General features: G+C 35.2%; 2 protein-coding genes across 2 annotated transcripts; both read left to right on the top strand.

Moving 5' to 3' along the window:
* The first annotated feature begins 5043 nt into the window (after positions 1–5043).
* LOC107483156 (vacuolar-sorting protein BRO1-like) lies at positions 5044–6106 on the top strand. Its single transcript, XM_016103777.3, has 3 exons — positions 5044–5076; positions 5458–5832; positions 5909–6106. Exons 1-3 carry the CDS (start codon positions 5044–5046, stop codon positions 6104–6106), a joined length of 606 nt encoding a protein of 201 aa, XP_015959263.2.
* Positions 6107–12205: 6099 nt separating this feature from the next.
* LOC107483157 (uncharacterized) lies at positions 12206–14620 on the top strand. The gene is made up of 2 exons (XM_016103778.1): positions 12206–13819; positions 14069–14620. Exons 1-2 carry the CDS (start codon positions 12206–12208, stop codon positions 14618–14620), a joined length of 2166 nt encoding a protein of 721 aa, XP_015959264.1.
* The last annotated feature ends 518 nt before the right edge of the window (positions 14621–15138 follow it).

Genomic DNA, 15138 nt, shown 5'->3' with positions numbered 1-15138 from the left:
CAATACATGCAAGTTGGAGAAAATAAATAAATAATGGGCCAATCAAGTTGGGTTGGTCTAGTGGTTAGCTCACTAGTCCGCTTAAGCAAATATCAGGGGTTCGAATCCCGCTTTGTGCATGCAGCAACCCATTGAGCAGATGCTCTGACATATTGTTAGTCAAAGAAACTGATGGTCTACTCAAAGTATATAGCCTCATGAAATATAGGGGTTTTTTCATCACTACTACACCCTATTACAATAATTGTTAACCACAATCATCTAGATATTTCAGTAAGGGAATTTTTGTTTTTGATATTTGAGTGGTAATTATATTTTTTAAATGTTGATTGATGGAGTATTATTATTAAATATAAAATTATTTAATTAGAAAAGTAGAAATTGGACATCTAATTTGTTAGAAATACAAAAATCAAACCGTCTGATTTGTAGATGTACAAAAATTATACCATTTGATTTGTGAAATGTACAGAAATCGAACTGTTCGAATAAAAAAAAATAATAAAAATTTTAAAATACAGAAATCGAACCCTCCGATTCATGTATTTTTTATAATCTTAAAAAACACCAAAAATTATAATGTTAAAATATATCACTACTTTTACTTTTATATTTAAAAAAAAAGCTTCGATAAGGTCGTCAGAAATAACATTATTATGATTTATTTAATAATAATTATAATATAATATTAAAATTTTTATAATAAAATTTTTTTATTTTCATTGTATTTTATTGCTCCAAACAATTTCAACATAAAAATTATATATATTAAGGATTAAAATTATAAATATACTTAATTTTTTTTAATCCTATTAGATATACGTTAAAATTAACTACTAATATCAGTCACTAAAATCGAATATATTAAAATATAAAATACATATTAAAAATAAGTTAAACTATATATATTTATATATAAATGCAGTATAACTGATTTTAATAATTAATTTTGATATATAAATAATATTTTTTTGTATTTTTTATAGTAATTACTTAATTTAATATAGAGCCCTAGATCTGCCATTGATTCGGTGTATAAATTAAGAGTTTAATTAAAAAATTATTTATTAGTTAATATTAATTAATTTTAAATTTTAATTTTTAAATCTTAAATAATAAACTTTAAATATTATCATAAACACTAAATCTTTCAAAAAAATAAGGATTAAAAAAATAATTTTATAATAAAGAACAAAAATTAGGTAATATTACATTAACTACTTACTTTTTCATAAATCAATACTCTAGTTTTAATGATCAAATTACAAATATTTCTAGAAAAATATATATTTCGTTTGTTGGTAGAAAAAAAATTAAGATAAAAAATAAAATAAAGTAAAATATATATATACTCAGCCAAGACTTTCCTTGCTTGCTTTATAAGCTAAATAAAAATAAAGATTCTTAATCTACACCAAGTCTTAATTGTTGTTATTAGCTTATTCCAAATTCGGAATTAATTGTTGTTATTCTCAAAATCATTTCAGAACATGCCATTATTTGCTAAATGACATCACAACTTCCTCATTAAAATAAACTTATGTTATGATTGTCCTTTTAATTCATTCCGTCCATACAAATCTATTGATTTATTTATTTTTTCTATAAAATTAACTTATGAGTAATAAAATGATACTAAATAATAATTTTTTTATAAAATCACTTATCACAAAATTTTAAGCCAATAAAAAAACACATGAATAATTATATATCTAATATATTTTATTGTTTTTTAGATTTATGTAAATTTTGTAGACATCCTATTTTTTTTATTTACCTTATGTTGAGTTTTTTTTTAGACATCAATAATATAAAAATCTAGACTTTTAGATAATAGAAAGTCTTATACTATATTATGAAATACTTATTTCAAAGTTTATACTAATAAAAAATATAAATAATTATATTTTCAACAAAATAAAAATTTTGTATATTTTAAAAAATTATTATGAATGAAAAAATTAAAAATACCATTATTATTTTGAATTAGTAGATTGTACAATATTTATAAATAATTAAAAATTCATGATTATTTTTAACTTTGACATATAATTAATTATGAAATTAATAATTTGAAACAATGCAAGTAATTTCAAATGGGTGGCTAGTAATAATTAGCGAGCATACATAATCATAAAGAATAATATATATATATATATGCCATTTGTAACAAAAGTGACATCCAATAAGGAGGTGTTAGAATCTATATATCTCTATCCCCTATCATCATATCCCGAATATATAATGTAGTTTAGTCTTTTAATTTATATGCGAATTTATTTGATAAGAAGAATATATGAATTTTATTTACAGCTAGGCAGAATTTGACTCCTCTTCCATGTTGATGATATAATTGATGTGAATTATGTGATTTTTTAAAGTTAGAATAATATGGGTATTTTATAACTTTTCACCTGAAAGAACATGCATGACAAACTCCAAGAAAGAGATCAGATGTCAATTCTTCTTCTTCAATTCTCCTTATCTTCAAACATATATAGAGCAATAATAATATAACATTTATTATTAATTAGAACAACAAAAAATCATACATGTATTATTGTGCAGTAATCCAACTTAAAAATTTGATAATGTAATTGGTATTTAATTGAGGAAAATTTATAATTTGAATTGAATAATAATAGCAATATTATTATATAACTAGAAGAATGTGATTTATTTTGATATATGAGGGTTTAAACCGTTACAATATGTCTAAAAGTATTAACGATTTTTAAAATTTAATACAAAATAATTGTAAAACAGAAAATTAAAAGAATTATTAAAATCGTCGCAATACAATTTACAAGAGTAAAAAGCACCGTCAAATATTTAAAAAAATACTGAAAAGTATGCCAATTATTAATATAAAATTTTATTTTTCAAATAGTTAAATATCATCAACAATCTAATTAAATATTTTGTTAATTATTATATAAAGTTAACAACTTTTGATGATATAATAATTATTTTTAATTACATATATAAGTGTTAATTATGAAGGTTTGTCATTATCTCATCATTTGATATATCATCAACTCAATTACAACACTTTTTGTTACTCTCTTAACAAAAAGCTTCATCACAAAAATACATTATTATACGCCAAAATTTATTTCTCGCCGGTTGCTCCGAACATATACGTATTTCTGCTTATTTAAGTTATTTTTTTCAAGTATAATTATGATTTACTCTTTGATACTTTCCATTCTTTGAGGGAATTAAAGGGTCCCCATCAGAATTTTCTCTTTTGGATTTAAGACTTTATGGCTCCTTTTTCCTTTCCAATCAAATATTCCCCTTAATGCAAGAACGTTATCATTTGCAAAAAGAAAAAAAAATTATATATGATTTGCTAAAGCTAAGCTTTATTAATTAAGTGGAACTCATCATGATAATAATACACTTTTAGTTAGATTATGTTGGACTTTTTTTTAATTTAATTTTGATGTAGTATCAGTATAAAATCGTTTTACGTACATGTACATTCATTTACATAAAACTACATTATAAAAAATAATTACTTTTTACATTAACTGCATGAATGGTCATTTAAAAAAATGCTTATGATTGAACGACTGTATAAAACATTTACACTGTCATTGCATCAAAATTAAACTCTTCTTTTTTATAAAAGAAACTACTATTATATATTAAACCTTACCAAAAGAATAATTTTCCTAATTTAATTCTAGTACATAGAGTGTTGATATTTTAATGATGGGTCAAGAATCAAGATAACACAAATATGTGATCTATATATGAATGGATTATTCAGCAGAACATTTTTTTTTTTAGTGTAATATATATCACCCAAGAATTTCTGAAAACTTGATGAGTGGTATGACTAGAAAGTTAGCATGATCTAACAAGTTATTAGAATTTATTATTATACATCAAAAATGCTACGAGACCATCAGAATTTATTATTTTTGACCATCAGTTAGTAAGACATCAGAATTTATTATTTTTTATTATCACTTAGTAAATTATCATAATTTATTATTTTTTGGCTATCACTGTGTGTGTATATATATAATTTAATTTTGATACATTATGAGTGTAAATAGTTTTACACGTGCATCCAATTACGTAATACCATATCAGTAAAACTACCTTTTTTATTAATTGCGTAAATAACCATTTAAAAAAACGAATGTAATTACACGACTATATAAAACGAAAATAGAATGAAAAATATTATTATTCATAAAATAGGAGTGGTGATCTTCATACTTTAGAGCACTTTTAGCAACCGTATCTTAGCTTGAAATCATAACTTTTTGTTATGCTTTTATCATGTTATATGATGTAATCACTTTTCTAATAGATTTTATATGCATGAATGGGTGCAAATCTTGACCTAGCTAGAATGAAGTCCTAGGTGGTCTTAATTTTATTTATCACGAAAATTAAAGACTCCTTGGTTTGAATTAAGTCATAAACAAAGAGAGATAACTAAGTTAGATTAATCTAGTAGTGGTTAGTTTATTAGTTAGTCTTTTTAAGTAAGTATTATATTTTAAATTTTATTTTGTGCAGTAATAATAAATTTTTAAATAAAACTCAAATTTGTGACAGATTGATTTTTAATTTGCTGAATTAGAAAATATATCTATAACAGAAGCAGATAATAACAACAAAAAATTAGCGGCTGTGTTCGAATCCACCGCAAAATTGATAAAATTACAGTGATTTTAAACTACAATTTGGCCTCCACTACAAAACTGCTTAGAATAGTAACGGTTCAATTATAAATCGCTGCAAATTAATTGTTTTGGGTATATATATTTAAGAACCAATATATTTTCATATTATCTTTCTCGCGTAAATATAAATGGAAGCAGAGACAAAACACATCTCCCGCGAATCCTTGCCACCGTTCAAAATAAAAAAAAAATTAGAATATTGTAAATTAGTTAAGAAAAATCAAAAGAAATTTTGTTTGTGTCTTTATTGTTGTTGTTATAAAAGACTCGTGTGCCAAGAACGTTTTTCAGTTGGGTCGAACTGGTGTTATCATTTTTTAAATTGTGCCAAGAAATGGACCATGAGAATTGGGCTTCGACTAAAAAGGTTATGGACGTGATCTATTAGAAGTTTAGAACTTTTACAATGAATCATTGATAACCGTTTTTTTTTTCGTAAAAAAAGCTTTTTTTAAATGTAAATTATTTTTGGTGACTTTCAAACTGTAACTTATCAAGCAGTATGGTGAATCTAAGAAAAAATAATCTTCTCTTCGTTATTCTTATGAACATTACTTCAAGATTACAAAAATAATCTTTATGAATCCGATCATTATCACTTTAGAGAGAGTTTTCCTTAGGAAAAAAGGACAAATAGGTCATTGACATTTTGATTCGCAGACATTTAGATTCGGGAGAATTTGAAAATATATTTAAATTTTTGACTTTTTTTAAATTTGGACTTATCGATTCTTCATGTTCATTTAAGTCCTTGACTTTTTCAAAATCTGGACTTATCGATCCCTCACGACAGCGCAGCGCCATCCAATTGGAGAAGGCCGCTGCTGTCTTCAACCTCGGAGCCATCTACAGCCAGATTGCTGCTTCTTGCGACCGTACCACCGCCCTTGGCCGTCACCTTGCAATGGAAGCCTTCAAAGTTGCCGCCAATTTCTTCCTCCAACTCTGGCAGGTTTTTGCCAAGGACGTGGTCGCCACCCTCGATTTGACTGTCGTCTTCGCGGAGTTTCTGCACCTCCTCTTCTCCGCTCAGGCTTCCGAGCTCGAATTACGGGAAGAACTGAACAACAACGACGCCAGTTACGCTCTCCAACAACACCGATGTGCCCTATTGTTTATATCGGTCAGTCTTCACTCTTGATTGATTTTACATTTATTCTTCATTCTAATGATGATGAATTGATGATGATGATGTTTAGGTTTCTAAGCTTTATCGTAGAGCATATGCACTGATACCTACTGATTCGGCTGCACGGAAACATGTCCACTCTTTTGACCGAACCTGGGTAACTCATCTTTACCAGAAGAAGATATTCTTTCAGGCAGAGGCTCGTCAGAGGCAATCATACATCCTACCCAAATCCGAGCGACTCAAAGGTCGAATCTTGTGCTCTTGATCATGATGCAGAATGTGTCCCTGAGATATTAGTTAGAGGGATTTGCTGCAGGCCCTCAAAGAAACACAAGCCGATGTACGGAGAACGAAAACGAACACGAAAACAAACGTACATTGACCTTAACCTCTCGGAGTACAATCCTTTCAAGATGATGAAGTATGGAAAGCTGGTGGCTTACCCATGGGACATGCCTCCTCCTTATCCAACAAATTCGGCAATCCTCCAATCTTCCTTGTCTTCTTCATCGTCAGATATTCTTGCATTCCTTCCTTTGAAGAAGAGCGAGTCCTTGAATCTCTATGAGTCCCTGCGCAGTTACTTTGTCCTCAAATACTCTGAGAGCGTGGCAAACAGAGTAGAAGGCCTTCTCCAAATGCTACACAAATTGCGCAATGAGATGCTGCGTGATGACCTTTCGCTACCCCTTCGCCGTGACTGCCTCATCTGTTATTTCAAATGCCTTTGCATGATTGAGCCTATCTTCCCTATGAATGCCTCACCCAACCCGCCTATCTTTGTTTGGTACAATGCCATCAACCCTCAACAAGACTCTTCTCAGCATAACATCCATTTGGAAAAGGCCTCTGTTCTCTTCAACCTGGGAGCACTCTGCACCCACATTGCTCTCTCCTGCGATCTCACCACCATCCAAGGCCGTCGGCTTGCCATGGACGCCTTAAATGATGCTTTACATTGGTTCTATCAACTGTTTGTGTTTGAGTCTCTTAAAGGCATCTGGCACCATTGACTTGTCAGAACACTACATCCATATGATAAAACTTCAGTTTCACGACTTGGAATCGAAGTTTCGTGTTCCCCAACCTGATAAACCATCATTATCTGGATATCCTGTATGTATGATAATCTACCGTTTCAGTTGATCTTACGATTAATTGATGTCAATCTTGATTTGTTAAATTGTTTGATTGAGATGATGCAAATTTCAGCTTATTATCCGTCGACATCTGGGCCTCCTTTAGCTTATGATCCGTCGAGTGATGTCACTCAACAATTTGTTTTAGGGTATTATAATGCTCACTCCCTGCTTCAAGGGGTATGTCAAGCAGCACCATGTTTGGACCTTCTCTCTGAGGTTAGCCCCGTCAAGATTAAAGATGGAAATCTTGTGGCCAATGCCGCAACCTTAGAGGCACCAAATTTGGCATTGGAGAACATGAGCTTGTAGAACATTACCCTAGAGAAAAACTTTATGAATTAACTTATTTACTTTTTTAAATTGGATGGTAGAATTTTGTAGGTTGATGCTAGAACATTGGTGAATAAATGGATAGAAAATGGAGAAATACTAACCTATACAATTGAATATAAACATATTTAACATTAAAAGATATATATACACATATTTAACATTAAAAGAAAATTTATCTACTTAATAAATCATGTATTAACTTTGTGTTTGTTTTACTTTTTGTTTTAGAATATTTTAAATTGAATAATTCATATGGATATAGCAATTTACATTTTATTGAAACAAACTTATTCTATTTAAAGTATATTTTAATAGTATTTAGAGTCATTTTATCGAACTGAAATTATTTTTAGAGAGTTAAAATATTTTTTTCCTTCAAATCATTTTAATTAATTATGTATTTAAAATCGTTTTATCAAACTATATTTTTTAAATTATATATGACGTGTACCTGATGATTGGATTTTTAGTTAACCCTTACTAAATAAAGGAAAGTCAAGTGGATGAATTGACTTGAGCCACAAGTCCTAGCCAACTCCCAAGGAAGGACTAGCTTTAGTGCACTCCAAACCAATTAGCAATCTCTCCAATTATCAATCAACAAAGGAATTAGATAACTCAAGTGTCACTAATTACTCTACCTAGGCCAAGAGGAACAAAATCTATACTATATCTATAAGAGACATTTCAACAAACACATAAAGTGCAATAGAAGTAAACAACATAAATTGCAAGAATTAAAGAGAGATCTAACTACAAAAGCAAGAGATCAACAATAGAAAAGCAAAGAAGAACAATTATTATGAATTACCTCTTATTAAATTGAAAGAAAATGGAAGGAACAATAGTAGATCTACAACAAAATGCAAGAACAACATAAAGGAAATTACAATAAAAGAATAGAAGAAGGTGAATCTAACAACAAAGAATTGAGAGATAGAAGTAGAAGAAGATGAATCAAAATCTAGATCTAAGAACTAAACCTAATCCTAATCCTAATCCTAGAGAGAAGTGAGAGCTTCTATCTCTAGAAACTACTTCTAAAACTAAACTATGACTAATGGTAACTAACTTGTAAAGTATGAAAGTATATTCATTCCTCCTTCATTCCTTGGCTTAAATAGCATCAAAAATGAGCTGGATTGGGCCCACAATACTTCTAAAATCGCTGGCCACGTTTTGCTTTAAGTGAACCAGGTGGCAGCAACGGCACGTGCGCGTACTATGCGCGTGCGCGCCACCATACATGTAGCAACTATGGCAAATCTTATATCGTTTCGAAGCCCCGGATGTTAGCTTTCTAACCCAACTGGAACCGCATCATTTGGACCTCTGTAGCTCAAGTTATGGTTGTTTAAGTGCGAAGAGGTTGGCTTGACAGCTTTCCGGTTCTTTCATTTCTTCATGAGTTCTCCAACTTTTCATGCTTCTTTCTTCATTCCCTTGATCCAATCTTTGCCCCCTAAACCTTAAATCACTTAACAAACATATCAAGGCATCTAATGGAATCAAGGTGAATTAAATTTATTTATTTTAAGACCTAAAAAGCATGTTTTCACTCTTAAGCACAATTAAAGGAGAAGTTATAAAACCATGCTAATTCATTGGGTAAATGTGAGAAAAGGTCTACAAAATACTCTAAATTCAATACAAGATAAACCGTCAAATTGGGGTTTATCAGTACCCCTAATAATTGGCTAACAAACCCAGTTACGAACCGACCTCAAAGAGCGGAAACAAACAAACAACACATGTCACTAATTATAAGACCAACGTTATCTTCTAAACCGTTATCCTCAAACAGACTACACTACCAAAACACGACTCTACACAAGTCAAAGATACTGATAACTGCACTCATTAGAGAAATCGGAACCTACGAGGTCCACAATTAACGCAAGACGTCTATAAAACTAATTCTTCTAACTCATAAAGACTCAGGTCACTCATTCTCACTTATTATTCTTTATTCTTTTATAACTCAGATACTTACTTGAGCGTCGGAGTGCTTTGTGTAGTTGCTCCCGCCGCCGTGTTTCAGAAAGCCGAGGTTAGAATCGCATCGTTGTACCTGGACGACGTATAGCTCGGTCAAGAATCCACGTGCTCGACTGAGAGCCACAGGCCTCGGCGCATTTAGGACGGAACATTTGGCGTCCTCCGTGGGGCCCGATATCTAACCCCACTTCATCTCCACATTACACTTTACTTTCTTCTTTTACGCAGGGTTTATCAACCTTCCGACATGGCCGACAAGTTCACCAACTCAGTCAGGCCAAAATCATGGCCCAGATGGCCGAGCTGCAAGCGGAAGTCAAGAGGCTAGCAGAGCTATCAACCTAGAACAGCAAGCGAGAGGAGGGCAATTCCAAAGGCTCAACCCAAGGCGGCACCGATCTAATAGGTGTCAACCACCCCAAGGATAAACTGACCTTGGACAACCCATTCTCTGAGGAAATCACGAATTATCAAATGCCGAAGCATTTCACACTCCCTTCCTCTCTTGAGCCATACAAGAGAATTGGTGACCCCCGGGCTCACATTAAAAAATTTCAATCTATGATGTTTTTTAACGGACCTAATAACGATCCTGTCCTTTGCAGAGCTTTTCCTACTTACCTTGACGGAGCCGCTTTGCTTTGATTTTCAAAATTACCTGTAGGATCAATCGCCTCTTTCGAGGAACTAGCGAAGTCTTTCATCGACTACTTTGCAGCAGCACGAATCTACGTACACGGATCAGACTATCTCAGCACCATCCGTCAGGGTCCACAAGAAAGCTTGAAGGATTATATGACTAGATTCACAGATACTACCATGGAATTACCTGATCTAAACCCTGCCGTCCACCTACATGCCCTCAAAGCCGGTCTCCGAACCGGAAAATTCAGAGAAATAATCGCGGTTACAAAACCAAAGACACTAGAAGAATTTCGGGAAAGAGCAGCGGGACAAATGGAGATTGAAGGACTCTGTGAGGCTGACAAAACCGAAAGAAGACCAAGAAGGGAAGACGACAAAACACCCAGATCGGTGAGCACTAAAGACCTCGGCAAACCATTCAAGCTCACCCCAAAATTTGACAACTACACCAGATTCAATACGAATAGTAAAAAGATAATCAAAGAGATACTCAACGCCAAGATTATAAAACCACCAGCAAGAGCTGGAAGCTACCAAGATCAGCGATTCGTCGACAAAAGCAAACACTATGCCTTCCACCAAAAATATGGTCACACAACCGACGAGTGCGCGATAGCCAAAGATCTCCTAGAAAGACTAGCTCGGCAGGGCCTCCTAGATAAGTACATAGAAGGACAGAAGTACAAAGAGAGCGATGGGAACAAAGAGGAACGCCAACAAACCTCGGCAAGCAAAGATACCAATAAATGGTCAAACAACAACCCACCTTAAAGGGTTATAAATTGTATATCCGAGGGATTCGCGGGAGGAGGCGAAATAACCTCGGCACGGAAGCGAAGCTACCGTGCAATGCTAGCGATCGAAGGAACAACGCCACCAAACGAAAAAAACACGCCTGACCTAGAAATCACTTTCAATCAAACTGACTTATGCTCGGCCGCCCCTCACTCAGACGATCCGGTGGTAATCTCTATCCAAACAGGCAACCTTTTGGTAAGAAAAGTCCTTTTGGACCCAAGTAGTAGTGCAGATGTCCTCTTTTACTCTACTTTTTCAAAAATGAATCTATCCGAAAAACTAATGCAACCCTCATCCGGAGAATTAGTAGGATTCTCTGGAGAAAGAGTGCTGATCAAAGGTTATATATGGCTAAGGACAACGATGGGAGATAACCCGCTATCAAGAACCTTAGACATATAGTACCTAATAGTTGATTGCCCTAGTCCTTACAATATTATTCTCGAAAGACCTGCTCTGAACATGTTCAGAGCAGTCATATCTACTTATCATCTATGTGTAAAATTTCAGGCACAAGGCGGCAAAATAGCGACAATACATTCTGACCGCCAACAAGCTCGGCAATGCTATAATGCAAGCCTAAAAAGGTCGGACACAGGCCGGAAACAACGTGAGGTCCAATTGATACATGGCACGGAAGTCTTGTCCCTGGCCGAGCTTGATCCTCGAGGGGACACCCAAGAAAGACCTCAACCAGCAGATAAGCTCGAAAAGATTCAACTGACCCACACACCAGAACAGGTAACATACCTCAGTCAAGTACTACAGGGACAGCAGAGGTCGGAGCTGATAAGATTATTACAAGCCAATGCTGACTTATTCACCTGGACCTCGGCAGACATGCTCGGCATAAGCCCAGACGTAATCTGCCACAAACTAGCCACTAACAGGACAAGCCGGCCTATAGCTCAGAAGAAGAGAAACCTCGGGGCGGAAAAATCAAGGGCAGCCTTAGAAGAAACAGAGAAGCTCCTTAAAGCCAACTTCATCAAAGAAATTCGATTTACCACGTGGCTCTCAAACATGGTAATGGTAAGAAAAAACTCAGGTAAATGGCGCATGTGCGTCGACTTTACAGATTTAAACAAAGCATGCCCTAAAGATGCTTACCCTTTGCTGTGCATTGATAAACTCGTAGACAATGAATCAGGTTTCAAAAGCTTGAGCTTCATGGATGCATACTCTGGCTACAACCAAATCCTCATGCATCCAGAAGACCAAAGCAAGACAGCATTCATAACTGAGCATGGTAATTTCTGTTATAGAGTCATGCCATTTGGTCTAAAGAATGCAGGTGCAACCTACCAACGACTGATGGACAAAGTATTCCGGCACCAAATAGGTCGGAACATAGAAATTTATGTAGACGATATGGTGGCCAAGATCACCCAAGAGCAATCACACTACGACGACCTCAAGGAAATATTCGAACAGATCCGATCATACATATGAGACTCAACCCGGAGAAATGCGCCTTTGGAGTTCAAGGAGGAAAATTCCTTGGATTTATGCTAACCTCACGAGGAATTGAAGCGAACTCTGAAAAATGCGAAGCAATATTCAACATGGCAAGCCCTAAAACGATGAAAGAGGTACAACAATTAGCAAGAAGGGTAGCCGCAGTATCAAGCCGATCATACCTGTTCTTCCAGACGATCTTAAAGAATAAAAAATTTCAGTGGAAAACAGAATGCGAGAAGGCGTTTGCTGAGCTTAAAACTATCTTATCATCACCACCAGTGCTGCAAAGACCTGTAGTTGGTAAACCACTATATTTATATTTGTCTATTTCCAATCACTCTATAAGCTCGGCTCTTGTCATTGAGATAGGAAAGGCACAACAACCAGTATACTTCGTCAGCAGAGTCATGCAACCAGCGGAACAAAGGTATCCGAGGATAGAGCAGCTAGCCTTAACACTCGTGGTCACAGCAAGAAGACTAAGGCAGTATTTCCAAAGCCGCACAATAATAGTAAGGACAAACCACCCACTAAGGCAAATATTGACAAAACCAGAACTAGCCGGACGCCTAACCAAATCGTCAGTTGAGCTCTCAGAACTCGACAGTCAGTTTCAGCCTAGATCAGCCATCAAAGCACAGATCCTCACCAATTTCATCACGGAACTAACTGCTGATGAGCACAACAAAGCATGGGAGTTACATGTGGATGGAGCGTCTAGTCGAGAAGAAAGTGGACCCGGGATAATCCTGAAAGAAGGAGACAAAGTGGTAGCTGAACAAGCTCTCCAGTTCCACTTCTCGGCCAGCAACAACCAGGCCGAGTATGAGGCCCTCATAGCAGGACTCAAGCTCGCCTTAAGCCATCAAGTACAAAGCCTGACAGCACATTGCGACTCCCTCCTGGTGGTCCAACAGATCCGAGGAGAATTCCAGGTAAAAGATCCTTTGCTAGAACAATACTGGCTCATAGCAAAGGATCTCATTTCGAAATTTAGCTCATTTACTATACTACATGTGCATAGAGAACAAAATGTTAGAGCAGACATTTTATCCAAACTCGCCGCCACTAGGGCAGATACACAAACATCAGCACTATCACAACTTACACTTACAAAACCCAGCATTGAATTATTATACATAGAAAACATTAACTGCCTCCATGATTGGAGAACACCTTTCCTTGAGTACATAAATACAGGTACCATACCCATGGACGAGCTCAACCCACAACAGTTCAGACGTAAAGCGAGCTTCTATACAAAAATAACAGGAGAGCTGTACAGGCGCGGTTTCTCACAACCATTGCTAAAATGCTTAAGCAAAGATGACGCAAGAGAGGTGATGGACGAGGTTCACGAGGGTGTATGCGGAAATCACATAAAAGGACGAGCTCTCGCCACAAAGATAGCCCGAACAGGATACTACTGGCCAACCATGAAGAGAGATTGCATAGCAAAAGTCCAGGCATGTAACAAATGCCAAAAACACGAAGTCATCTCTACAAAGCCGGCCGAGGTATTACACAGCATGGAGGTAAGCTGGCCTTTCAACAGATGGGGGCTCGATATCCTCGGCCCATTTCCAATAGCGTCAGGACAGGTAAAATTCCTTTTAATATCAATAGACTACTTCTCAAAATGGATAAAAGCACAACCCTTAACAAGGATAACAGCCGAAAAGGTACGATCTTTTATATGGAAAAACATAATATGCCGATTTGGAATACCAAAGGAAATAATATTAGACAATTGTAGATAATTTACAGATAATAAGCTCGGCTCATTTCTAAAAAATTTTAATATACAGCATCACTTTAGCTCGGTCGAACACCCATAAACTAATGGACAGGCCGAAGCTGCTAACCGAGTTGTATTGCAGGCAATAAAGAGAAAGCTCGATAATGCGAAGGGAGAATGGGCCGAGCTAATCCCAAAAATATTGTGGAGCTATAACATCACAGTACATAACACCACGGGCGAAACACCCTTCAAGTTAGTCTGTGGCTCAGAAGCATTAATCCCCGTGGAAATCGGGGTACCCACACTAAGAGCCAAGCTATACAATGAACAACAAAATATAAGTGCCAGAAATATTGAGCTTGACCTGGCCGAAGAAGACAGGAAAATCGCCGCCATCAAACAAAAAGCCCAGAAAAAACTGGCAGAAAGGAAGCACAATAAGAGAGTAGTGCCAAGGACATTTATGGAAGACGACCTAGTACTTAGACGAACAGAAGAATCCAGACGACCTCCAGCACACGGCAAGGTCGCCGCAAATTGGGAAGGGCCTTTCCGAGTAGCAAAAGTACTCGGTATGGGAGCATACCAACTTCAGACGTTGCAAGGCAACACAATACCAGGAAACTGGAATATCTCTTCATTAAAGATGTATAGATCATAGTTTGTACAACTTAGCAAATGAATGTACTCTTTTTCCCCCTTAGAGCTTTTTTCCCAAAAGAAGGGTTTTGCCTAAGGAGGGTTTTAATGAGGCCGGACGCCCAATACATTCAAACAAACGAGTATGACTCACTTTTTCAAACAATTCCAAATTTCAAACTAACAAAAGACAAAACTAACAAAGTATACGCTTACAAAGTCATATTGCCGAACCTCGGCCAAAACAAAGCATCATTTTAAACATACAACAAGCCGAAAATAACATAAGTCCAAAAGACCAAACATCGGTCTACCAAAACCTAACTTAGTCAAAACAAAGACTACCAAACATCAAATTACAACTAAGAGGGAGGAACAATCTCGCTGTGCTTCTCTACAGTCCCATCCACAACTAGTTTACCACCGACCACTATCTTGGTCATGTCAAGCCGATCCTTATCAAACTCCGGAGCCAGCAAAGCAATTTAGCTCACAGCACGCTCAAAGCTGTAAAAAAACATCTCCATTCCATTTTCCTCC

Source organism: Arachis duranensis, chromosome 4 (assembly GCF_000817695.3).
Source record: "Arachis duranensis cultivar V14167 chromosome 4, aradu.V14167.gnm2.J7QH, whole genome shotgun sequence".
In the NCBI taxonomy this organism is placed as follows: Eukaryota; Viridiplantae; Streptophyta; class Magnoliopsida; order Fabales; family Fabaceae; genus Arachis; species Arachis duranensis.
Note: the sequence above shows the minus strand (reverse complement) of the source record. Positions and strands in the feature narration are given on the sequence as shown.

What these genes read in the sequence shown, in the direction of transcription:
- LOC107483156 (XM_016103777.3), top strand. Translation starts at nt 5,044, where the DNA reads ATGGACCATGAGAATTGGGCTTCGACTAAAAAG. An exon ending in ATTGGGCTTCGACTAAAAAG is followed by an intron (nt 5,077 to 5,457) that starts GTTATGGACGTG and finishes TGTTCATTTAAG; the next exon opens with TCCTTGACTTTTTCAAAATC. An exon ending in GTGCCCTATTGTTTATATCG is followed by an intron (nt 5,833 to 5,908) that starts GTCAGTCTTCAC and finishes GATGATGTTTAG; the next exon opens with GTTTCTAAGCTTTATCGTAG.
- LOC107483157 (XM_016103778.1), top strand. Translation starts at nt 12,206, where the DNA reads ATGAGACTCAACCCGGAGAAATGCGCCTTTGGAGTTCAAGGAGGAAAA. An exon ending in TTCCAATAGCGTCAGGACAG is followed by an intron (nt 13,820 to 14,068) that starts GTAAAATTCCTT and finishes ACTAATGGACAG; the next exon opens with GCCGAAGCTGCTAACCGAGT.